The 27,000-nt window shown below is 26.2% G+C and overlaps 1 protein-coding gene across 1 annotated transcript; it reads right to left on the reverse strand.

The window, feature by feature from the left end:
- Positions 1-9,845: 9,845 nt before the first annotated feature.
- Positions 9,846-23,188, reverse strand: LOC100159541 (acyl-CoA synthetase short-chain family member 3, mitochondrial). The gene is made up of 15 exons (XM_008188530.3): positions 22,850-23,188; positions 22,647-22,724; positions 22,408-22,552; positions 18,354-18,498; positions 18,143-18,287; positions 17,159-17,255; positions 16,874-17,085; positions 14,287-14,515; positions 13,689-13,799; positions 13,555-13,627; positions 12,466-12,592; positions 12,152-12,297; positions 11,866-12,088; positions 11,628-11,803; positions 9,846-11,009 (listed from the first exon to the last, which is right to left on the reverse strand). Exons 2-15 carry the CDS (start codon positions 22,687-22,689, stop codon positions 10,905-10,907), a joined length of 1,977 nt encoding a protein of 658 aa, XP_008186752.1. The 5' UTR covers positions 22,690-22,724; positions 22,850-23,188; the 3' UTR covers positions 9,846-10,904.
- Between the last annotated feature and the right edge of the window lie 3,812 nt (positions 23,189-27,000).

A 27,000-nucleotide genomic window follows, 5' to 3' on the forward strand; every position in this document is an offset into this window, starting at 1 on the left:
AGAATTTAAATTTAGTATTTACATCATTACATTTACATCTATGTAATTTGTAAAAAAGTTACCGTTTGCAAATAATGTAACCATGTACTCTGATTGACTGATAAGTAATCAGTTTTATTACTAATTATTACTGATTAGAAATAATAATCAGTGATTACCTACTAGCTTAAGCTGATGAATGTGAATCGAGGTGAGTACCTACTTTACACCATACATCTGTACGTTCAAATGTTGGTAGGTACCTCTAATTCACTAAAGGCATGTAATTTATTTTTTTTCAATATAGAAATATTTTTTATTGTTGAATATTAAAAGTATCAATTCACTTATATTCTGTTAACACGATTTTAAATGTTTGTTTTTAGCAATGTTTGCATCAAATATTAGAGTTTGGGTTTTTATATTTATACTTTGTTAAGACGGTCTAAGTATAATACAAGAATAATTGAACATTTAATGTTTATAGTTACTATAGTATTCATACGGTTCAATAAGTTTAGAAGTGTTCTGATTGAAATTCAACAACCTAAAAGTTTATAAAGATTTTTACCCTGATTTAGTAATATTTTCAAGGGAAATGATTAAGTAATATTTCGTACCAACAATATTCTGAATAAATAATTAGATAAATTAATCATCGTTAAAAACATAGTTATTCAGTGAATTACCAAGCATGCTCGCCCTTATTTTTACCCTTAAATAATGTATTTATTCAAATTCTAATTTTTGATAATTTTAAGTACCTATACGTTTTAAGGACCATAATATTTATTATTTACTAACATTACCATATTTTTAAGTTGTTAGATTTTTTTTAAACCATATTTAAAGAGTGTCCTAGGCTGACATAAACTTATTTTTTTCAAATGTAAACCACCCTTCTTTACCCCATATTGTTGATTTTTTTGGTAATACTCATGTATCTAAATCGAAATGTTTACAAGTTATTATTTTGAGTTTTTAAATGTATCTATGTATTAAGGATAATGATAGTCCATAAATAAAGTTTTTACATTAGACATAAAATAAATGTAATATTTTATTTAGTATGTATAGGTACTAGGTACCTACTTTCTATACTTGGTAAATTTTTCACAAATTATAAAATGTTAGTTGATTTATAAATTAGCATAACTTTTACATCACAGATTCACAGCCCTCATATTTTCTATACCTATTACCATGGGCTACGTGCTAACCTTGATGCGCTAAGTCAAATAACTCGAAAACTGCTCGTTAAAATTCCTGTTTAGATAAATCAATATTTTCAATATAGTATATTCTTAACAATTAACAGTAAAATGGGTGGTTTGCATTTGTAAAAAAAAGTTTGTACCTACCGTCACTGAACTGAACATTAATGGCATAACGCCGTGACACATTTAAGTATTTGAAAATATGTTTTTAAGTACACTTAAAAATATATATGTATAAAACAGAATTTGAATAAATGCATAATTGAAGAATATTATGTAACTATAAAGCCATAAAGGGTTCAATACAAATAGTATATATATTATCATTGATATTAGCTATATAAAAAAATAAAAATTTAAATAATATGGCAATAATGTATGGTTATAAACTTGTATAATAACTGAACCTACATGATTTCGAGAGACAAGAGTGTGAATAATCCATTATTATATTACGTATGTTATAATACCACCTACATCCTTATAATATAGTCTATAGATATTTTGTAAAATTATAAACAAGGCTATAATAAATAAAAACGTGTGTAAAAATAACATTTATAATTTACCTATACAGAAAGGCATATGAATACAAAATTTAAAAATATATATTACCAAATTCAAAACGCATTATGTAATAAAAATAAATCGATAAAAAGCTAATAAGTAATTTAATAGCCTATATGTAGGTAGGTATAGTTTTGGACGTTTTCATAGATTTCAATAATTTGGTCATAGGTGGAGTGTGGAAATTAAATCCCTTTTTAGAAATCACTAACATTAGGATTTTTATAGGGTTATTTCAAAGGGTTAATGTGATAAGACTATACATGGACATTTAAAAATTCATCAACGTTTTTGTTAAAAGTTTGTATTTTATAGACGTTGTGCAAAATAGTAAATACCTCTTGCCATTGAAATTCCCTTTTTTTTCCAATTCTATCGATTTACGCCTCAATTCCTCACGTCCCGTCGTCTTAACGGTACAGAGTTAATATACACTGTCAGTTTAAATAGATAAATTATACTATCTTCATAGCTTTATTCGTCGTCATCACCTACTCAATATTTTGTAAAAATTTATAATTTATTTCAAACCTTTAACGATTTAATTGAATTTTTTTATTGTGCAATTTATAACATTTGCTACAAATTCTAACTTGTTCATATTCATATTCAATTGTTGAGCTATAATAGTTGTTTACTGAAAACTAAATAAAAAAAAAATTGCATTTTAAGTACTAAAAACTTGTTGTATAGTCGTACAATATTATTATTTACACCGACAGGTTATAATAATATATAATATATTATCACTTCGGTTTCGATATCTCAAAATAAATAATATTATTATGCATTGAGCTATTAAATATCATAAAAATATATTATATACAAATAATGACTATTTGGTTTTACATAATAACTTATTAAAGTTACGTAAATAGGTACGTCAACAAACTATAAAATAAAACTAACTAACGGCAAACAGCATAACCTTAGCCACCTGCGCCATTGTGAATTTGTGATACATCATAGGTAGCTTTACCTATGAACAAAAATAAGGTACCTAGTCTCTATTATTATTGTAAAATGTAAATCGTTTATAAATTACCAAATACATTATGCATTTATAATAATAATAATTAATAGTTTTCATCAATATACATGTTAAAAATTACAATTGTAAATATTAAAATACCTTTTGAAGATTGTATATTTTGTCTTATAATTATTATATTACTGTATGCATCAATTAATTTAAACCAGAAAACAATTCCAAATGAGTGATAAGCATTTTGTCAAATTTTTTTTAGCTTTTGTTACAATGATGAGTTTAAAAGTAACGTTACTAAAATTTATATGGACTAAGAAACAGTATAATTTAAAATATCTTTAAATTACAGACGATTTTCCACTAAAAGATCAAAAGAAATAAGGAAAATAACAGTAAATGTGTAAAATACATTCCCAAGTGGACAATTTTAATGGGAATTTGAAGTTACGTAAATACAATAATGTATACTAATAAAACACAAGAATGAAATGAACGAATTGGTGTAAAAAAAAATAAATAAAGGAATTGATTTCTAACTCTTCTATTTGGTATTCTGTAGCCGAAATCGGACCTTCGGGGTTAATAAGATCGCATCGTATCACAATCTTTGGCCAACATTTATATCAATTAAAGATCATGTCGATTTTGGACATGGGGGGCTTTTATGGCTTACGATAAACAATGACTAGACGTGAACATTTTTTGAGAAAATCGAAATACCTCCAAATCGCATCTATATACATGATATTAAATACCCTATATAGTATTTCAATCTATACATTATGCTGTAATATATATTTTTCTTTTATAAGTACCTACATTTAGACGTACCTATGTAATATCTGAGGTGAAACGTGACGAGTACTCATAACGTCGGGTTTCTGTATCCTGACGATTAATTTTCGATTATTTGTGTGTGGGTGTGCGTGAGTGTCAAATATTATTTCTTAAAAACAATGTATATTTTTTGTTTGAATATTTATTTATTATTATTGTAAGTTTTATTAGTTGAATTATGAATTGATAATAAAAAAAGATCATTAATTCCGTTTAAAACTGGTATGGTATGAAATTTAATCAAAATCTTAATTATAAAAGTAACCGAAACCTCATAAATATATTGGTATTATTATTAGTTTTTACTTAAGTTTAATCTTGACATCTTGTTCATGAATTTTAAAGTTGAAAACTTTCCTAAACTATTGTTTTGCGTTAGATATGTATTTATTTTAAGTATAGGTAACCAGTACCTGATATCTAAATACCTGCAAGTGCGTAGGTATATACAAACAGTAAATTGAAATTTTATATGGTAAAATAATTTAATTAGCTTTAATACATAAAATTTAATAACAACACATATTTGATATTTCCACTATTTATTGTAGCATTGTCTTCTGATTATAAACTATATTGACGACATATTAATATAATAATAAAAACAACTATAATTATACCTATACCAATATACCATATGAACATATGGTATAATAATTATATTACGTGCATATAATATTATGCTTAAAACCCCTGAATATCACTACCTTAATCTCAGTCACTATAAATTATTTCAAAGACAAAATTGAAAAAAACATTTATTTTATGGACGTGTCATTTACTATATAGTTTTAAACTACCTATTCAGTTTTATGATGATTTAAAAATGTACACAATATATCATGTTTAATGTTTATACTTTATACAATAATACCTGTTATTTCTTTTTATCATTAATTAAACCCCCGGAGAACAATGATCATTGGGTGATATTTATAATGTTTTAAATTACATAATATATCTGATAGATAGCAATATGTACAAATTGTAATTAAAGACTACTTAAATACCAGCTGGTAATATGTTAATAGGTTAAAGTTATATCTTAATTCTTAACATCTTGTTGGCGGCGATAATGAAGTTAATTGAAGCAAAAATACCATATAAATTGTTATATAGAATAGATTGGATTAAAATATATAAATGTATTGATGAATACATATAAAGTTATAAGACTAATATAAGTTACCTGTAACTTGTATAATTATTTCATTTGTGCATAAAAACTATTAACTTTATAAACTAATACATTTTAATATTAGGTGTTTTTGTTAACTCATTCTAAACTCATTCTTGAGCGATTTATTTTGAATCTAAAATATGGATAAGACGTGTTTGGTACCAACTAAAAAACATCGGTGACAAGTTAATTTATTAAAATTCTGACTTTTGGAAGTTTTAAGTATAGGTACCTTCTTAAGGGCCATAATTTGATATTTTGAAATACTTAGAATTTTTTATACCATGTAAGAAGTATCCTATGGTGATAGAAAATTCTTTATTTTTAAATGAAAATCACAGGTAAATTAATTGATAAGAAGATGACTTTTTTAAAAGTTGTATAATATATTTAAATTGAAAATCAAACGAGTAGTTTATGGGTTAGTAAACTTAGGATAATAGGTCCATGATAATAGACTTGGGGACTATACATTTATTTGAAAATTATAGTACCCAGATAATTAGAATATATTGATCTTTTAATACTATTATATAATTAGTAAAAAATGTTTAAGATAATAAGCACTAGATCAAACATAACATATATTTTTATCATAATTTTTTACTATTATCCATAGTGTATACCTTTAAAATTACTTATGAACTACTCGTTCAATTACCGATTTAGATACATTAACATAAAAAAAAATTATCTACCATTAGATAAGGTTGGTTTTTATTTGAAAAAATAATTTTATATCGAAGTATTTGGAAATATAGCCCTTATAAGTACTTATAAATTAAAATTCCAAAAACCAGAGTTTTAAATAGTTACAAATTACCTATTATAAAAGAAAAAACGTGGGTGCGATCATGATAGAGTATGACGTACTGGTATAAATAAAAGGTTTTTTTTATTATTATAAATTATAATACATACATTCTACAACACGTATAATAATAATATTATTGAAAAATAACCACCATATAGTGCACCGATGTTTTCATTTACATTTTTTATAAGTGTATATTATGTTCCATAATAGACAACCCAATCAGTATAAAAAATGCCAATTTTTTCGTAACGATAAACATGTTTTTAGTCATTTTGGACACATGTGTTTGAGAATTTTGTGTCGTTTTAAAGAAACTAATTTTTAAAAGTGGACAATAAATATTGCTTAAAAATAACGATGATATACTTACTCGGCCTTCTTCAGAAACACTCAGAACATATTACAATCATAAATTTTTTTACATAATATTTATTCTTGTTACTATATGTTGTAATAATGCATACGTATTTTAAAATGAATATACATTATAAATATTCATGTCACTAACATTATTAACGTTTTGATATACATACCTATCAGTAATGGTGAATAAAATATGTTTTTCAAATATTAAATTAATTATTTTAATAAGTGAATAACCCCTTTACATTATTATTTAATAATTATTTCTTAATTATTACAATATAATATGCCAATATGCGTGGTAAAACTGTCAAAAAATATGTCCCAAGATATTACACAATGTAACAAGGCTTTTTTATGGTTCCTTCCGGTTATACGTAATTCATGAAAAATTATATACAAAGGCAAATAACTATACAAAACTAAGAATTATTATTTCTCTCTATTTCTGTCTAATATTGTATTCTAATTAATTTCAGACTTAATGTACCTACATCATTAGCCCTACATTAATTTCATATAATATACCTACACTTTTTTCCATTTTCAAATTGTCAAGGTTTTTTTTAACCGTAAATATACGTGTGACTGTATATGACGATATGTGATAGTTTGAACACACTGCGTACCGTGTCAACATAAACAGTTTAAACAATAGTTTGAACATCCGGGAATGGTGGAACGGGTTTTTCGTCCAATACCAAACAAGTAAAATCTTATTTATTGATTATTTCAATAATTAATAATTATGATTTATACATTTGGGTAGAATGATCAGTAGAACCAAGTACTTTTATCGCGGTGGGGTAGACTGTACCTACCGCGATTAGTAAGGCTTTACGCCATGTAAAATAAAATTGTAAATCCTTAAAGGTTAGTAAAATTAATTACATGTAATAAACTTAAGTAATTAAAAAATTTTAATGTCATTTTTAAAGTTACCACGTGTTAGCACATCAATGTTTTTATAAACTGCTCACTATCATGTGGGGGGGGGGAATCCAGAAAGTGGGAGGAGCAAAGGGGGCATTTGCCCCCAATTGCTGTAGTTTCCCTTTGTTTTACACTATGTTTATCAATTTTTGTACTTTTTGTACCTACTTTTGCCCCCCCCACCAACCCCCCACCAACCAAAAAAAAAAAATTAAGTCCTGGATCCGTCACTATTATTTTTACATAAATCGACTAAAGGTGCTATTTATAAGGCTAAACTATATTTTATTAGATATATACTTTTAACATTAATTTTCTATAATTCTATACTATGCAATAACATTTTATAACTTTACTACTATGATATATTAGGTAATTGTTATTGATTATAGTTAGTATGAGAAAAGCTTTTAAATAAAATAGGTACCTATAATACACATTTTTATTTCTATTTTGCATTGTTTGTGCGAGTGGGAGTGGTAAGAAAATATATTGAACACTGTTAAATAGAATTAACCACAACGAGTTTCCGGCAACGAGAATGAAAATTGTTTCTTCGTAAACTCCGTGCCGGAATAAACATCACGTTCGGGCTAATGAACGCTCTTAATGATAACACTAAAACCGTATATTATTATAGTTCATTGATGCAGTTTTTAATGAGAAAATATTTGATCTGGTTCCAGAGGTACCTATCAATTTTTGCATGAATAAAAATAATAAAAACTAATACATTTTCGATAATGATAGATACAAGGAGAAGCGATCTTTTAAAGGATATAGGTAAAATGTGTGTATAGAATAATGTTTTTAGGTAAGTACCTATCTATGTACATTTAAGATTATAGACAAACAACATTATATAATAATGTTATTTTAATTCGTACATATATTATTACCCACCCGTTTGTCAAATCGTTTAATAGATTTCAAAAAGACAAATAAAAAACGATAAAATCTAATAATATAATATATATTGTATTAATATATTGTACAATATACAAATATTATCAAATAACAATGTATTATGCATTTTTAATGGGTAATAAACTTTAATGACTAATAACGAGAATATGTATCAAACTTACAATAGAAATTATTTATTTGAATTTTGAACATCAGTTTTTTAACATCTATTGTCGGTGTAGCCCATTTGCGACCCAAAGGCCGAGGATTGTGGACATTTGTGCCAAAAATAATGAAAACATATCATCGAATTACTGATGTATATACAACGTACCAGACAAATTTGAAAATAGTTTATTACTTCCGAAATAATAATGATCTTACGTTGAAAGAATCATTCTGTATTACATAGTTATACCATTGATATACTTACAATATATATAATTATACGTTTAATAATCATAAGATCGTTTATCGTTAGTAGGTACCTACTAACCTACATTGTATTAACTCAAATAAATATTAAATAATTAACAGAAATGTCTATAAATAAGATCAGAATATCAGATATATAGGCAATGTATCTCAATAACTTTAAATAATACACAAAAAACTCAATACATGTTATAAGTAGGTATATATTAATATAGGTACAGTCTTTTAAGATATATAATTACATATAAATATAATATAATTTTATAAATATTCATAAATTATTATTATCTACCTATATTATGATTAATATTATATTATTTTAGATTTTATAATTATCCAACGAATTGCAACTGTGCAAGATTTTTTTTCGTTCAAATCGGGCGCATATGAGCTAGTGGCCGTGGCGTGTAATATAGGGTCCAAGTGAAGCTCAGGCGACACCTTAAATATGGGTGGGTAGGTGTTTATAGAAGAATATTAGGACATTTCATAGGTCGGTATAACAATATTATGTGGGGTAGGTCACCTAAAATTATAACACCAATTTTGTTTATGATACATGCCACTGATTTGGGGTGAAAATGGGCTACGATAAATGATTTCAGGCGTAAAACGGTTGCACTGGCTATAATAATATTATAGCATATGATTACTGATTAGGTACTATTCAGTTTTGGGGGAAATGTGAATTATATAATTTCATGTATAATTCACGTCGGCTATATGGTCGAAAAATAAAGCAACCAATTCATATATAACTATATTATCTTGAAAAAAACTTGGGAAAATACATTATTCATTAATTATACAAAAATAATACTAAGAATGTTTTTTTAATAAATCATTTGTCTTTTGAAACTTTGTAAGAACTGTGAATAAATATCATGTTTAAAACATACACTAAAACGCTCAAACATATTCTACATTTTTATAATGTGTAGAAAATCAATAGCATAACCATATGAACTAAAAATATCTTCAAACCCCAAGTTTTTTTTAATACAGTTTAGCAATAATGTAGATGCTGTTATTAAAATAACCTGTATTTTAAAGTATTTAAAAAGTTATAATATAAAAAAAAATTAATTTTTGGAATTTATCATGACATTATTTGTTGGTTGTATAAAATTAATTAAATAGTTTTAAAGTTAACTAAGGAGACTAGGGATATGTAATATTTTCACAGTAAAATAAACTTAAGTCATATTTATTATTCTTTGAATAACGAATCTTGTAAAAAGTATTTTTTTGAGTATAAATTGTACAAAATAATATTACTAATTACTAATTAGTAATTACTATCCAAATTCTAGTTAATAAACGACAGTGAAAAATATTCTAGTACTATTATAATTTTAACATTTAAAAACAAAAATGAAAAAATTAATTAAAATAATTACATAGTATTTGTTTTACGGGTTATGGAAGTAATTAATTTTGAATAGAAAAATTGGTATGTGAACAATGTAAATTATAGAAGATAAAATACATACATATTGCAACTGTACATCGTAGGACCTAAATAGTGTAAGTATAGATAGATCCCACAGCTAAATAGAAATATGTTTGTTAAATAAGAATATACTTTTTCTTTAGTGAGGAAAATAGAATAAGATATATAGATTGTATAAAACATAAACATTTATTAATCACAAAAATATTTTTAGATAAAGTTTTGAAACATAATTTTTTAAAGTAATTATCACCAAACAATAGGTACATATGAAAAAATCATGCTTAATAATTATAGGGAATTTGTTAATTTTTTTTTTATAAATTATAAAATCACAATTTATTTTTAGTAATTTTAAACAACTATTTTATTTTATTTCTGTAATAGTTTTTTTTTTTTTTTAGTTAGTCTGAGTATTATACTTGCGTTTGCTACCAATTCGACTAGTGCCAGAGAATAAGTCGTGTACATACTACTAAAACTTACAGTATAATTATTAATATAATTCACCACATAAATTTAAATTAAATCATGAAAAACGCATTCGTAATTGATTATATATACGTATTAATAAATCTTAGTTTTAAACAGAATTTTTAACAATAAATCATAGTTTTAGATATAGGCAGATACCTAATTTTTAATAATGAGTAATTATAACAATAACTAACCTAGTGTAAATTATCTAATAAAAGTAGTTTATAATAAATATGATTTTAATAAATATTTTAAGCAAATTATTAAATGCAATAAATTATATATTTATAATACATTTTTTAACTAAAAATTAATCTTCCGAAATTAAATATCAAGACTCAATTCTTATTAAATGTGGACCACGAGGTGTTATATTAAGTAATAATAATTATTCATAAAATATTAATGATTTTTTCGTACTGTTTTTAATTATTGATTTCCTTAAATATACACTAACTTGAACAAGTAAATTTTAACATTATTTTTTGTGTACTATGATTATAGTACTATATACATACATAATAAATATATTGTGCAATATTTAATAGTTTATTTTTTTTAATAGATATCTAAAGTGATTAGAATTTTAAATATTTTTTCATAACTTTCATATTACTACAAATTAATAGCGATTCATAGCAATTAGAAATAATAATTTGTTAACTTTATTTGATTTTACATTATATATATTATATTTAAAAATTTTAATTTATAAATAAATAAAATTTTACATATTTATTATAGATGCTTTGTTATTTTTCAATTTCTGGGTCTGGAGCATTTTTAGCATAACCAAGTTTTTGTAACACCTGTTTGATATCCAAATATACTGAAGGATCTTCTATCGTACCTGATATCTGAAACAATATGTAGATAAAAAATATATAATTCAAATTAGACGGTGACTACATGGTTATTATAAAATCAACATCGTGTTTAGTATTTACGGCTTTGGTAACTTTTTTGGTAGTAATTCGTTGGTATTATATTACGTTATTGTCGCTGTTATTATATTATTAAAAATTAAAATCTCAAAAGTAGTGGAAAAATGTATGAATGTTATATTGGTATTCTTATATTTTTATATTTAAAATAGTTAGGAACAAACTTGTTTTCATATTATATTTAACATTATTCATATTATATAATGTTATAATGATTAAGAAGATTAACAAATTAACAAAAATTAACAATGATATAATTAGATATCTGACATTGATTATATTTTGTCTAATACTCTAATAGGTACCCATCATTAAGTGAAGTGCTTTAGGTTTCAGATACTTTCATGTTTAATGAAATTGAATAAAAAAAAAAAAAAATTAAATTGTTACGGGTGGTAAAGTTTAAGTTTTTTATATTTGATCAACATTTCTAAATTCATATTGATAGAAGATATTATAATAATATAATATTAATACCGAATACTGACATGATACTATTCGTTGAATGTACCTATTAAATCATTGACTTACAATCACTTTTTTTCCACTAGCTAAATTTGATAACGATTTCCTAGCTGTTTTTCCCGATCGCGTTCTGGGCAAACCTTGCACAGGTGCACACAAATGGAATGACGCAATCGGTCCAATTAAATCTCGAACGTTTTGTACAATTTCATTGTTGATGTCTTCTTCTTTTTTACTGCAATCTAATTTCATTACGTTTAACTTAAATACTATGAAAAATGTCCAGCAAAAATGATTGACAAACTTTTGTTTTTAATGTAAAGACATAGAGGTATTTCTCCTTTCGTAGTCTCCGGGACGCCGAATACGGCTGCATCTCCAACATCCGGATGAGATAGAATTACGTCTTCTAATGCAGATGTCGACAGCCGATGTCCAGCCACATTTATAACATCGTCGTCTCTAGCTGTGACGTATATATAACCCTTTTCATCGGTGTAGCCAGCGTCCATCGTATCGTAATAACCCTAATGTAATATTTCACAGTATCAGTCATACGTCATATTTGATTAAAGTTCGTATAATTTTACAATAAAGTTATTGAAGTATGTATTGAGAAATCGTTCGGGGGCTTTGTACAAGCACGACATGACTCCTGGTGGTAACGGGAGTTTGACCACGATTCGACCCAATTCCAATAGCTGACACGGACTACCGTCTTCTTTTAAAATTCTCACTGAAATTATAATTCATTTTGGTCATTCATTTTTCTGTACAAGTAGTATAATTTTCTGTATTTTCATTTGTACATTTTATCAAAATCAAAAATTATGCTGTTTTACATAATTTAAGTAAATTTGTAAATAAATTGTATCACTTGACCAACTATATTCTTAAAAGTTACCATCGTATCCGGGAAACGGCATTCCGGCAGAAAACATAGGAGGTTTTAGATTATGTCCAAATCCCAGACAAGTAGCCGTAATTGAATGACCAGTTTCAGTTTGCCACCAGTGATTCAAAACAGGTACCTAATTAAATAAATCGAAGTAAAAAATTGTATTTGGCAACTGTAATACATAATATATAATATGCAAAGATGGGCATTAACTAGTTAAAAAGTTAATTTTTTTTTAACTTTTTAACTTAACTAGTTAGTTTATTTTCTAATCAACTTATGAGCTTAACCAGTTTAATTTACAGTTGAAATAACTTAGCTTTTCTCAGTTGATTTTAAGAAAATCCATCAAGTTAAAAATATTTTAAAATTTTTCGTTTATACGTAAATATTACTATATTAGTATAAAATAAAAATATTCTTATAAAAAAACACAAACATTTCTGTTCTTTTTCTTGATAACATAATTATGTGTATATTAATATATTTTATCATGTTGTAAATTATAATATATTATTATGCAAGTTGCAATTATAAATGTTTTTAATAAAATTAATAATTTTAAATTACAAATTAACAATTGTTATGTTTTAATGTTATAATTTAATTTATAATATATATGAAGGTCATGTACTCATCTTCACGTATTATGACATTAAATTGCTATACGATATAAAAAAAAATGTATTTGTTAAATTATTAATTTGAGATGAGTATAGCTTAAATTATATAGTAAATAGTAGGTAAAGTAAAAGTAGAAGGGTTTACAGTGTACATTATGATAAAAGTTCAATAAAATTGTTTTTTATAATTGATAAATTAGAAACTAGAAACACAAATTCACTCTTTATGTGATTTACATACTAATTAAAAAATAATAGATTAACTTTTTTTAAACTGAGTTAAGTTAATATTTTTTTCTATATTAACTTTTAACTTATCGAGTTAAATTTATAATTTGTTAACTGTTAACTTTTAACTTATCGATCTTGTGTCCTCTTAACTTAACTTAACTTGAGTTAATTATTTTCATTAACTTGCCCACCTTTGATAATATGTATATAGTTTCATAGATAATATTTGTTTTAAACTTACATTCAGGACTTTTCCAGCCCAAGCCAATGTTTCATGATCACAATGTTCTCCAGCCACAAATAGAGTTCTTAGCCTGGAATAAAATACATTGTAAGTTATAAACTGATATTATATCATATTATATTAAAACTTACGATTTTGTGTTATATTTACTACCAAACTCCAAAACTGGGTCTTCTCTTCTGATGACCCTTAAAGCAGTGGGTGCCGTAAACAGTCCATTCACTTTATGGTCTTGGATTACTCTAAGATAAACAAAAAATTTCAAATTACACATATTATATGTATTTGACATACAAATCATATGTTATAAAATTAGGATTAATAATATAGTAGTATGATAATAGTAATCCTATGACTTTTCTAACTTATAGGTAATAATGAATTAGTGCCGTAGACAGTAATTTAATATTGGTGGGAGGTTATCATAATAAAATATAAATACATATTATATAATAATAAATACATTTATATACTGTACATGTTGTAAGGGAGGTTTAAAACCCTAAACCAACCGTGTCTACGGCCCTGCAATGAATTAATTAAAATTCTAAGAATTATTTCCGGAATAACATTAGTTCATATTTTCATAATATAAGCGCATGAAATTAATAAAATACATTAAGTATTTATGATATAAATGTGTTTCGTTGATTATTAGATAATACAGTAATAATTTTGTTTATATATCCAAACTAATTTAAATTATCTATAAAATCAAACACGATTTACCTAAAATATTGTCCAGGATCAGGTGTCCTATCCGGTTTACCTTCATACATAACTGATGTGATTCCAGCACAAAGCGGACCATAACATATGTATGAATGTCCTACTACCCAGCCCATGTCGGATGCAGTCCACCAAACATCATCTTCCGTCATACCATAAATACAGCTCATCGTCCAGCATAATGTGGCAATATGTCCACCAGTTGGTCTGACGATTCCTTTAGGTTTATCTAAGAAATTAATTTTATTTTAAGTATTATGCTAAAAATAACTTAAAATATTACAATAATGTGATGACATAGAAACAAGTGTCAAAAAATCATTGACCATTTTATTCATGTAACCAATGATGTTTTCACCTTATGTTATATGGCACTAGGTACATAGATAATATATACATTCAAATGTAATTTAAACAAAATTATCAATGTTTTAATCAATTAGTTGTACGAATAAGATCCTCTATAATAGTCTATAGTCTATGTGTGTTAGTAATAATCTAAATCAGTAATATCAGTTTTGGGAAATTAGTGCACAACATTTTAGTAGTCCAAATATTTTATAAGCTTACAATTTTTTTAAATTACTGAATTATATATAATACATAATATACATTTTTAGATTCTGAGTGGAACGATGAATGTTTTGATTTTACAATGATGTGTGTTTTTTTTTTTATTTTTTTTATTTTTTTTTGTGTCTGTCATCACCTTTTAGGACAGTAAAACTGCTTCGATTTTCTTCAACAGTAACTTTTATGATTGGAAAGTGAATCTAGTTGGTACTTTGGGGGGTCAAAAGTAAAAATTTCCCAGTAGTTTTCAAAAGCGACGTGAAAAACAAAAGAAAAATTAAGGAAAAACGGGAATTTTTACGCAAAATCTGTTTTTAACAAAATCGATTTTGGTTTTTGGTGTAACTTTAAAACAAATGACCGTAGATATATGAAATTTTCACAGGTTGTTTATATTTGCATTTTCTATACATGATACAATTTTCAAAATATTTTGATTTGTTTTGAACTGTTTAGGAACGTATTCAGTTTCCAATATTATTAGTTTTTTTTTCTATGAATGTCAATAAAACTTTATTTCTTGAGTAAAAATACTTGAAAATTTAATACAAGACTCCTACTATATTGTTACAATAATATTTGAAAAATATTAAAAATCCTTAGTCACAGTTTTTTTTTATTAGCATTTAGAGGTTCAAAAATTGACAAAATATGTAAAAATCACGAAAATTAGCAAATTATTTTTAGTTAAGAATTCTTAAAAAATTTTCATTTTAAATGTAAGATTTGAAAATGTTATACAATATTCCTCATAATATTGTCTATCTTTATCCAAAAAAAAATGTCTACAAAACAGTCAAATTAAATTTTTATGAGCGTTTAAAATTCATATTTATTATTTTATTTTTACAACATTTGATATTCGCTCAATTTCTCATGTGACGATTTTCTTATTTAATTGTAATTAAAAAACGAATGACTGTAGATATTTGAAAATTTTATTGAATGTTAATATTTTCATTTATTATACACCATAAAATTTTGAAAATATTTTGTATTTTTTTGAGCTGTTTACGGACATTCTCAGTTTTCAATTTGTTTAGTTTTTTTTTCTATAAATATCAATAAAGTTTTATCTGTTGGGCCAAAAAGTGTATAAATTTAATACAAAGCTCCTGATATATTGTTACAATATCAGTTGAAAAATATTAAAAATACATAGGCACAATTTTTTTTTATAAGCATTTTAAAGATCAAATTTTAATTTGAAAAATTATTTTGTACTTAAAAATGTATAAAATGTTCAATTTTTGTATCTAAGAATTAAAAATTTAAAACAAGATTCCACGTAAGTAATTAATTCTGTTACCAAAAAATTTAAATATACATTTAAACAATTTATTTTTATAGTCATTTTAAGTACAAATTTGGACGAAATTACATATTAAAAACCTAGGATAACTCTTTTAGTTATTTTGTTGTGATTGTATAATATTATTCGTGGGTACTTGAAACTTCTAAAGTATACTATTATATATCTATGATTTTACCACGGTTTTTTGTTGATGTATAACGCGTTATAACTTATAAGTACCTAATAGATATTATGATATGATTAATTTCGAATTTATTATAGGTACCTATTATAGATCAATTTTTTTAAAATACTATAGACTATAATATAATATTATGTCTTATACCTAGACTGACATACCGTCTCCGCTCAGAATCGTTTTTCTTATACAGTGATATTATATCATTGAATTCAAATTTAATACTGTCCATTATACAGTGACCCACTTCTAACCTACTGTACAGCAGAGCGACATCCACTTACCCACCTTTTTTAAATTAAAACAACGTTTTAAACAACTGTATACCTATATATTTAAAAGCTAAATAATATTCAATGCAAATAATAAAATTCGCAATTTATTGCTATGAAAAAAATTATTTTAAAAACTAAAAAAATGTTTACAAGAACTTAATATGTTTTTTTTTAAATAACGTATTTCATTATTTTAATGTACCTACATTATTATACATTGCTTAGACAATAATATAATATACGTACCCGTAGTGCCTGATGTATACAGTATATACAGAGGATGATTTGCTTCCACGGGCACACATGGATGATGTTTAGCTGTCGACAATGCATCGGACCAAAGTATATCAATTCCTGGAGTTAATGGAGAAGGTTCCATGTTTGGTCTTTGGTATATAATGCAATGTTTAGGTTTTTCTGTTACCCGGTCGAGAGCAGTGTTTAGAATATCTTTGTACCTAGATTTGACAGCACGAAAAATTATTGTTTTCCGTTCATTTTCTTTAGTAGTATATTTTTTTTTTCAAATACCTTACTATTTTGTTCGGTTCGATCCCACAATTCGCTGCTATTATTACCTTAGGAGTGGCGTGGTTGATACGTGCACAAAGTTCACGAGCTGCAAATCCTGAGAAATATCATGCATTCCATAATAATAACTAGGTATGTATTAATTTGAAAACGATGCACGTACTCTATTAAAATTAATTGTTCCGGAATTTCCTATAAGTTCACCTAATAAGTATCTATACAAGTTTTGAGTCAAAATAAATAAGTTAATTTTATTTAAATATTTATATTAAATATGTAACTGAGATGATCATAACAGTAGAGAATACAAAGGTACATGCCTGACTTTATCTTTATTTTGTAAGAATATTTTTTTCTATTTTTGTGTTTCATAAGACCTCTTTAAACGTTTGTTGATCTTACAATTAATAGATACAAAATTATAAAACTACGTTTCCTTTAAAATTAACCGTGATTTCAGAAACGACGGAAAAAACAAAAACTAAAACTACCCATACCATTAAATTTAGAGTTCATTGTCAATGGCCTATCTAAGTTTCAGAGCTTATTAAAATATCTGATTTAATTATAGCATATGCCGTATATAAAGTATAAACGGACACGTTTTTGACGTGTTAATGGGTCACCGGCCTATTGGAATAAACTCTGTTGACGCGTATACGCGTCAGCGGTGTTGAAAGTGTTGACTATCAATTATTAGATACCTACCTATATGCCACAAAAAATATTTTTAAAATTCCTGGCGATTCTGAATGTCTACTCACTACACAGTGTCTCAACAGTCAGATTATATTATATTTTGAGTAGATTATTATGATATTCATAAAAGAAAAATATATTAGGTACCTACAAACTTAGTTTTTTAATTATTTTTATATATTCATACCAATACAATTTATCGGTATACGTAATACTTAGGTTTAGGTACACTAGTCTTAGTATTATTATTTCTAAGCAATATTAGATTATCATAGTTTATCTTACCTCCGAAAACCACAGAATGAACGGCTCCAATGCGAACAACAGCCAACATTGAAATGATAGCTTCGGGTATAAGAGGCATATAAATCAAAATACGATCACCTTTTACTACACCAAGGTTTACCAAAGCACCAGCTAACAATGATACCTTCAAATAAAACAAAAAATATTTTATATTTATACCTACAGTTTGTTTTTATCTTTTAGTACAAACTTTTTCATATAGATCATCGTAAGTAATTTTTGTCACAGATTCGGTCACAGGGCTATCATGGATTAAGGCGACTTTTTTACCCTTGCCTGCCTTGATATGACGATCGACTGCATTGTAACATGCATTTATTTCTCCCCCAACAAACCTGAAATTGATAGAAAGTGTTAGCTTTTACTTTAATTCATGTAGATAATATCGTTGAACTAATCCACCTAACGCGTAATGTAAAACCAGTAAATAAGGGACTTTAATGTATATTTATACATGTGACGGTAGACGGTATGACCGTGTGCGGCGTGCTTAGTGGGATATGGATACAGTCGGGCGCATACTTGTTGCTTCCCGAAGTTAAAAAGATCGATAATTTTATACGAATTGCCTCCAGACTATAAACGAGTTACCTCCCGAGTCCCGACACACCTTAAACGAAAATGGTCTAGTAGGTAGGTACTATTGCAGCTACCGCCCAATGGCAGGTAATAAACGTATGTGTAAGTATTTTATAGTACTTACCTGATGGTACTAATTTATATCGATTGTAAATAATTCAAAAGTGTTATAAGTATATTTTTATCTTGTAATTATTTTAATAGTTACTATAATATAGGTACTCTATTTATAATTTTAATTATATTACCAAATGTTTTTTTTACTGACCAATTAATTATTATGTTTTAATAGTAATGTATTATCTGTATAAATGTTTATAACATTGGGTTGAGACTGATATTTTTAAATTGTACTACGTAATTCTAAATATCTAATAAAAATGTATTGAAAAATTACATTATTGTCAATAATTTTAGTATCAAGTTCCTAGACTTAAAATAAAATTACGATTTTTAACATAATACCTACAAGACTAATGTTTATCATTATAATGTAATATTACATTAAACAAATTATGTCACTATAACTTAACTTTTTATAATTATTACACAATATATTATAGGTACCTACATAAATTCATCTATTTCCATAGAATATTTTAATGAAGTTTATGAACCACCACTTAGTTATATACGGGAGACACAACCAGTGGCGTGCCGAACAGTCATTTTTTGAGGCAATTGCCTCAAGGGAAATTTGGGTGGGTGGGTGGGTGTGTTAGTGTAGATGTGCAACTTATACCTAAAAAAACTTAATAATATTTATTATTTTGAATAATAAAAAAAAATAGTGAAAAAACTGTTGGTGGTGGGGAGGGGGATCAAATTGTATAGTTTGCCTCAAGTCTGCTTGTCAGTTCGGCACGCCACTGGACACAACTATAGTCTGAATATTTTTAAGAAACAACTTTATTGTATTTAATTACGAACTACCTTATCATCATATAGGCAACTATACTATATATTAACCTTTTTATTAACAATAAGGATGGGAAGCAATTCGTATATTTTGGGAGGCAACTACTATATATTAACCTTTTTATTAACAATAAGGATGGGAAGCAATTCGTATATTTTGGGAGGCAACTAATATATATTAACCTTTTTATTAACAATAAGGATAGGAGGCAATTCGTATATTTTGGGAGACAACTATAATAGTTTGCGCCGCTACAGTGCTGATGTTAAACGCCGTCGCCTACAAATATATAAGCTAACCGCCAGCTGTTCCCTGGTGCAGAAGAAAGGAAAACAACGGCACCACTTACTCTTCCATAGTAACACAACGGTCCAATATTTTTTTAGAGAAATTGACTGTAGTGAAATCAACCAGATGATTTAAAAAAAAATTCCAACACCTCTGTTTTGTATTGACAACAATAGTTGAGGAAATGTCATTGAACTAATTTTTAAAATAAATCACCACATTCTAAATATGATTTTCAGCTGATATTTTTCTTATATACTGTAACACAAATAGCTAAAAATCTACTATGCTTATCAAGTAATGTACATTATACAACTAATTTCCTAACAAATAACATACTTATAGAGGTAACTAATACTGTTGGCTATGTAAACGTGACATGCGTATGTACGGTCTATAAAGAGATTATCCCATAATATCTAAAATACATAATTATAATGTAAACGTTTAGCTTTATGCCTTTATACCACTCATAAACTGAAATGTTACAAAATATAATAAATATTTTTAATTAAATTCATGAATAAGTAAATTTTGTGATCATACCTAGGTATCCATATCAGTATATCACGGAAACTTATTATTAAGATCAATAAGATCTATGACGAAAGTACGACACAAGGCTTTCAGGTTTTTTAGAATAAATTCATGATTCAGTAAAATTACACATATGGGTACTTTGGCATTGAGCAGTTAGCCGATATATAAATACTAAGAATTTTTTTTCGAATGCGTTGATTTATCATTAATTTCCAATTTAATACTACATTGTTACATCACAATATAATATAGGTCCTTCGCTGGAGTGACAAACGGGACACTAGTGTACGACACCTAATTAAGAGTTATCTTGTAATATTTTTATTTTCTAATATAATAATTTGGTACCCACATTTTAGTTTTATAATTCAATATATGTATATATATAATTTTTTTCTATTATTTAAACCCACTGCGACAATGTATAAGGAAGCTGTTAAACTATGCAGACATGCAGTAGATACAATAGGCAATATTTGTAGATAGCATACGACACCAAAAAACTTTATATAATTATAAACATTATAATATATAATACGACACGTCACCAACTTGTTCGAGCCTTATAATCAGGCAAGATCAAAATAATTAAAACCTGATACCAAAACTCAAACGAATTTTAACTTTTAAAATGTTAACCCATTCTGATCTTTCACATAACAATTTATAATTTAAAATGAAAAAAAAATATCAAACTTAAGTAATTAAATATCTAAAAGTTTTTTTTCGAGTAGGTGCCTTCTGTGTAGCGTATTCATAATTTATGTGCATTATGCGGGGTATAATAAGTGAAATGTTATATATTTACTACTAAATAAAAAATTTATATTATTTCAGACGTAATATGAATTAATTTTCAAACATAATAATGTTTTATGACTTTATGTAATTATTGAGTTTTTATAAATACCAATATTCAATAGATTGTTTGAATAAGCACAATAATGGAAGTAGGTACGGTACCTATACCTAATAATAGTAATAATTATTGTTTAATCTCCTACGATGTATAATAATTATTTGATAGAATATATTCATAAACATATTGAATCCTATCATGACTTTGTAACTTTGTCACTAGTGATTCTCAACCTTAGGAACTGGGTCAACCCTCCAACCCTTGGGTATTTTCTAAAAATCCCAGGACACCCTACAACAATAATTTTGGTTTTATAAAGTTTTTTTATTGAAACTTCGTAAGTTAATATAACTTTCTACTATAATTTGGAAAAAAATGAACAATTCGATTTCAAACACAAAATAATTATTTTATATAGTTATAATAACTTATAACCAAAGTTTATTTTACTATTTATACGTATAAATATATCATAACAAATATTTTCTATTCTTCAGGTTTATTAAATATAAAATAATTATTATAATATAAAATAATATAGTATACAATTACAATTCAATATTGAACAGTAAGTAGCTATAACAGATATTGTGTATCACACGCATTACATAATATTAGTTTATACTGAAATACTGTTATAATACTATTTTTGTATTTTTTTTTTAAAACTTTAGAATGTGTGTATAAAGTATAAACTAAAAATGTGTTTGTATTTTCCATAACTTAATGTGGCATTACCTAATCCAAGCTCGCCGCAACCCGGTTGAGAATCACTGGTTTAGATGGTAATGTTATTATAATTCCGATATTATAGGTACAATGTTTTTATAATATATTTGTATTTATACAAAACTATAAAGCATTACTTAGTGATACCTATTATACCCATTATATTATATTATTATATTACGCCTATACATAATTTACTATATTATATCATTCCGTAAAATAGAAATTTTGAATTATTTTTCTATGAAAAATACATACAATAATAAGATAACAATCTTTCATTCAGTCTATAATCACATGAGGAAATAATTAAACTATTTTAATATTTACCAATCAGTTAGAGGTTGAGCACTGTTGTCTAAAACTTTATCCCAGGGCTTGTACCAATCGACAACGGCGCCGACTTCAGCCCAGAAACCTTCAGGGTCTTCCAAAGATCGACGGTATGCTTCTTCATAATTTTCAGTCTTATTTACTAAAAAAACGATAAATAAATTGTACAGTCTTAATACGAGAATATTATAATGTTTTAAACAATAATATTGTAGTATAAACGAATAAATTATTACCATTTTGATTTACGCTGAGTGATTTGTTTCGATTTGGTACCATATTGTTGTTCACGTAATTATTGTAAGGTAAATTACCTAGTTGAAATATAAATAATAATAGAGAATCAAATGTGTAACGCTTATGAAAAAATAATTGGAAAATATATAATATACTAAACAATAAAAATAACAAAACACAGAAACAAAATGTAAGTTATTACTTCAACGTATAAATAAATACACAGAATTTATGACAAAGAAAGACACTCCTGCCGGTAATTACAATTAATTTTCTTTATTACACCCACAACTGTTATTTAAAATAAATAATTAACATTAGAATTTAAAACAAACACATTGCAATTTAAAAAAAAAATTTCGATACTAAAATGATTTGAAATGCGGTGTTTAAAGCATTGGCAGTGCTGTTCGATTAACGACCTTTGTTTCGTTTAATTATTTATAATTATATGTAGATTAATTCAAATTTGTAATAGATGGTTAATGCCATGTATCTAATTTCATTGATGAGTTAATATTTACACCAATTGTTTTTATCATTATGTAAAAGAATTAAAATAAGCAAAAAGACTTAAAAAATAATGTCAATATTACATTTATAAATACGTAAACTATTTCGATTAAAATATGTTTAATGGTTCTTTTCCATTTATTAATTACAATTTTTTAACGGAAAATGTGTTTGGTTGCAAAACTATTTTATCCTATATCAATACAATATACATGTTTCTACTTAGTTTCACGTTTAGACCGTAATGGTTTATTCCCAATAAACTGGCAACAAAAATGGCTATAGATCTTATATATTTTTATAGTATACGTTTAATAATTTAATTTTTTGATTTGATTTTTTAATTAAGTCATAAAATCATGTTCGGAAGTTTTACCAAATGAACTTGATGCAAAATTATACGTGTAATACAAATGGCCCCATTTGTAATTATAATTCAAACAATCAAACTCACATCCTGGTATTGTTTTTGCCCTATGACATACCTACCACCATACACAATGTGTATTATGTAATTTAGTTAAAAATAAAACCTTTTTATAAAATAAATTCCTATATTCTTTGTTATTATTTGTAACTGTGCTCACGTCGAATAATATAATATATATATTATATATATTAATTATGCAACGACAAAATGAAAATGTTTCGTGTCCATGATCTATGCCGGATCTTTTTGTTTCATACTTGTGTGAATAGGTAGGTATGGCAAATAATATCATGTATGAATATGTATTGTTTGAAGTGGCCTTTTTAGATTACTATTTAACGAAAATGTTGTGTGAAGATAAAAAAAATGTTCTGTTATAACATGTGCTAGACTAAATATAACTGTACAAACGATTATGTTTTTATGTATACATATTATTGGTAGGTGATATAATTAATTCAAAATTATTTTATCAATTCACTGTAATAAACCAGATACTCTCAACTCCCATTTAGGTTCTTTTTAATGTTCTGTTATGCATTAAATATTTAAAATGTAAATCAATTATAAATTTCAATAAATTATATAGAGGCACACCGTAGTTCCACAATTTAAATATATTATTTTACTTGTTCCTAGGTGTTGAATTCTTAGAATAGATGTTAACAATTATTGTTGATATTCGAGTACATATTTTGTACACCAGTGGCGCCGAGGTTCATTTCAAATCTTGTTGCAAAAGTATAAATGTAATATCCATCACATTTTTTTACACACCTGCGAGGACTTGCACAGGATCACTCTCCCCAATTAAAATCTTTACATAATTATGTATTTACTAACTATATTAATTAAATAAGACATTAGAATCTATAGTACGTATAATTACAAATAAATACAACATATTTTTATGAAGGGAGTACTAATTGTATTTATTATGTCCAGTATTTCTAGAATACAATACCTATTAATGTATGTTTATACCATAGGTAGAAATGAGGGTCTTAAAAAAAAAGTTTTTGCAAAAGTATAAACATTTTGTAGTTTTGTTTTTATATAATATGTTCTTAAAAAACAATTTATTTTTGAATAATCACTGTAATGGATGCGTTAGAACTTAGATTTGAATACAATAATATAAAATCATTGCATACGCGCGAAGCCAGCCGTATTCTGAGCGAAAACAGCCTATAATATTACTTGGCTCGTAAAAATTACGCTTAACTTTATTTTTAATTTCTACTTACAAAAACTTATGGAGAACCTTGTATTACATTTTAAAGTTTTTTGACCGGATGAAAAAATTTTTGTAGGCATTAATGAAAAAAACTAATAAAATCGAAAATTTCTTAAGCCTATTTAGCCTATAGGTATAAATAAACAACCTCAACATGAGTCAAACTATTTTGAATGGTGTATAGAAAATGAGAAATTTAATATTAAAAACGTTCAGTAAAAATGTCATGTATCTACGCCCTAAGGTAATTTTTCTAGAGTTACACCAAAAACCAGAATCGCTTTTGTCAAAATCTGAATTTGTGTAAAAATTCCCATTTTTCCTTAAATTTTTTTCCCTGTTCTTTTGAAAATTACTAGAATTTGTAACCTCCTGAATGCACCTAGGTACTAGATTAACTATCCCGCTGGAATAGCTACCAAAGTTGAAAATCGTAGCATTATTTCAACAATTTATCGTGTACACCGGCACAAAAAAAATTTAAAAAAACGAGGAAGTTGGTCATTGTAATAGATGGTATTACATTTTTATTTTGTTTTTCCCGGTGCTTTTGAAAACTACTTTAAAATTTTACTTTTTACCCCCCAAAAGTACTTTGACTAGATACACTTTTCTATCAGAAAAGATGTTGTTGAAGAAAATTTAAGCATTTTTAGTGTCCTGAAAAGGTGATGACAGATACAAATAAAAAAATTAAAAAAACACATATCATTGTAGAACCAATAAATTCATTGCTCTGTTCAGAATCTAAAACACAAAATTCTAAAATCAATTCATTCATCATATTTTCATCTATTCAGAATCTAAAAAATAATTGAACAGCCGTTTTAATTTTAATATTTGGTTCAGTGCAAATATCTGATTCTTAAATTAAAAATTTGTTAACAGTTATTTATGAAGTGTTGTGAGGGCCCCCATGGCTTTGGTTCATTAGAAAATTCGTAGCCCCCCAAATTTTTTCAATGGACTTCCGTCTATGGTTTATACGTCAAATAATAAAACTCCCAATGAGACTTTTAGTGAGATCTTAAAATAATATAATGTAATAGGTAATTTGTAAATTAAGTTAGTTACATAAAATAATAAATAGTACATTACAAATACGTAAATAAATAACTACTCGGACAAAACTGGGTTACTCAACTAGTTAATTAATTTATAAAGTGTGGACCTAAGGTGCTGTATACAGAGGTTCAAACCCACCACTGAAATTCTTTTGAAAAAATCGAAAAATGTTAGCAGTAAATTGACTATTGGCTATAGTTATTGACTATATTGTATCAAAAATTGTTTTATATTTTTGTTAAAATATTTTTTAAAAAAACTTGCCTATTTAATTATTATTGATATTGAATACTCCTTTTATTATTTGCGGTGAAACACGATTGCGCCCGTCCTACCTTTTTACATGCAAAAAACGTAACACGATTGCGCCCAGCAACTCAGCACGATTGCACCCGTCTTACCTTTTTACCTACAAAAAACGCAACACGATTGCGCTCCGTGAAATATATGTCTTGCCCTTATAAATATAGGTCGTTGCCATCAGCAAAAATATGAGTTGAACGACTTAATACATCGAGATTAGTCGGGCAAGTGAATACAACTATATTTGAAATTTCTTCCATGTAGCAAAAATGTTCCTGTGTATTAGTTTTAAGAGTATCACGTAAGTTAAATAATTGAAATTTGGATTTTTCCAGTGATTTTGGAATTGTTGGCAATTTTTTTTTACGGAAGTCGTACATACTTTTCCTCCATAACTTAATATCGGAATGAACAGTATGTAAATCATTTTCAGTGCTACGTAATTCTTGTCGAATTATTTTATTTGGTCTCGTAAATAAGTCGTTTTCACATTTTCTTTTGATTCGGGAATTTACTATTTGTCTACTAACGATATTTTTTGGAATAATGTTATGCTTGTGTTCATTAAGCACGCTAAGCACTTTCGTCACATCATTGTCAACATAAATACTTGATTGACAATTTTTGTTAGTACATCGATATCGAATACTGCCTAAATTTTTAAGTACTTTATATTCCCTATATTTATGACCATCATCTAATAATATACATGGCTTAAATTTTTCAGTCTCAAACTTTTTTAGAATAGATAGATCCAATTGTAACACTTGTTAGTTTCACGATGGCACACTATACGAAACAAAAA

This window comes from Acyrthosiphon pisum, chromosome A2 (genome assembly GCF_005508785.2).
Source record: "Acyrthosiphon pisum isolate AL4f chromosome A2, pea_aphid_22Mar2018_4r6ur, whole genome shotgun sequence".
Taxonomy (NCBI): Eukaryota; Metazoa; Arthropoda; class Insecta; order Hemiptera; family Aphididae; genus Acyrthosiphon; species Acyrthosiphon pisum.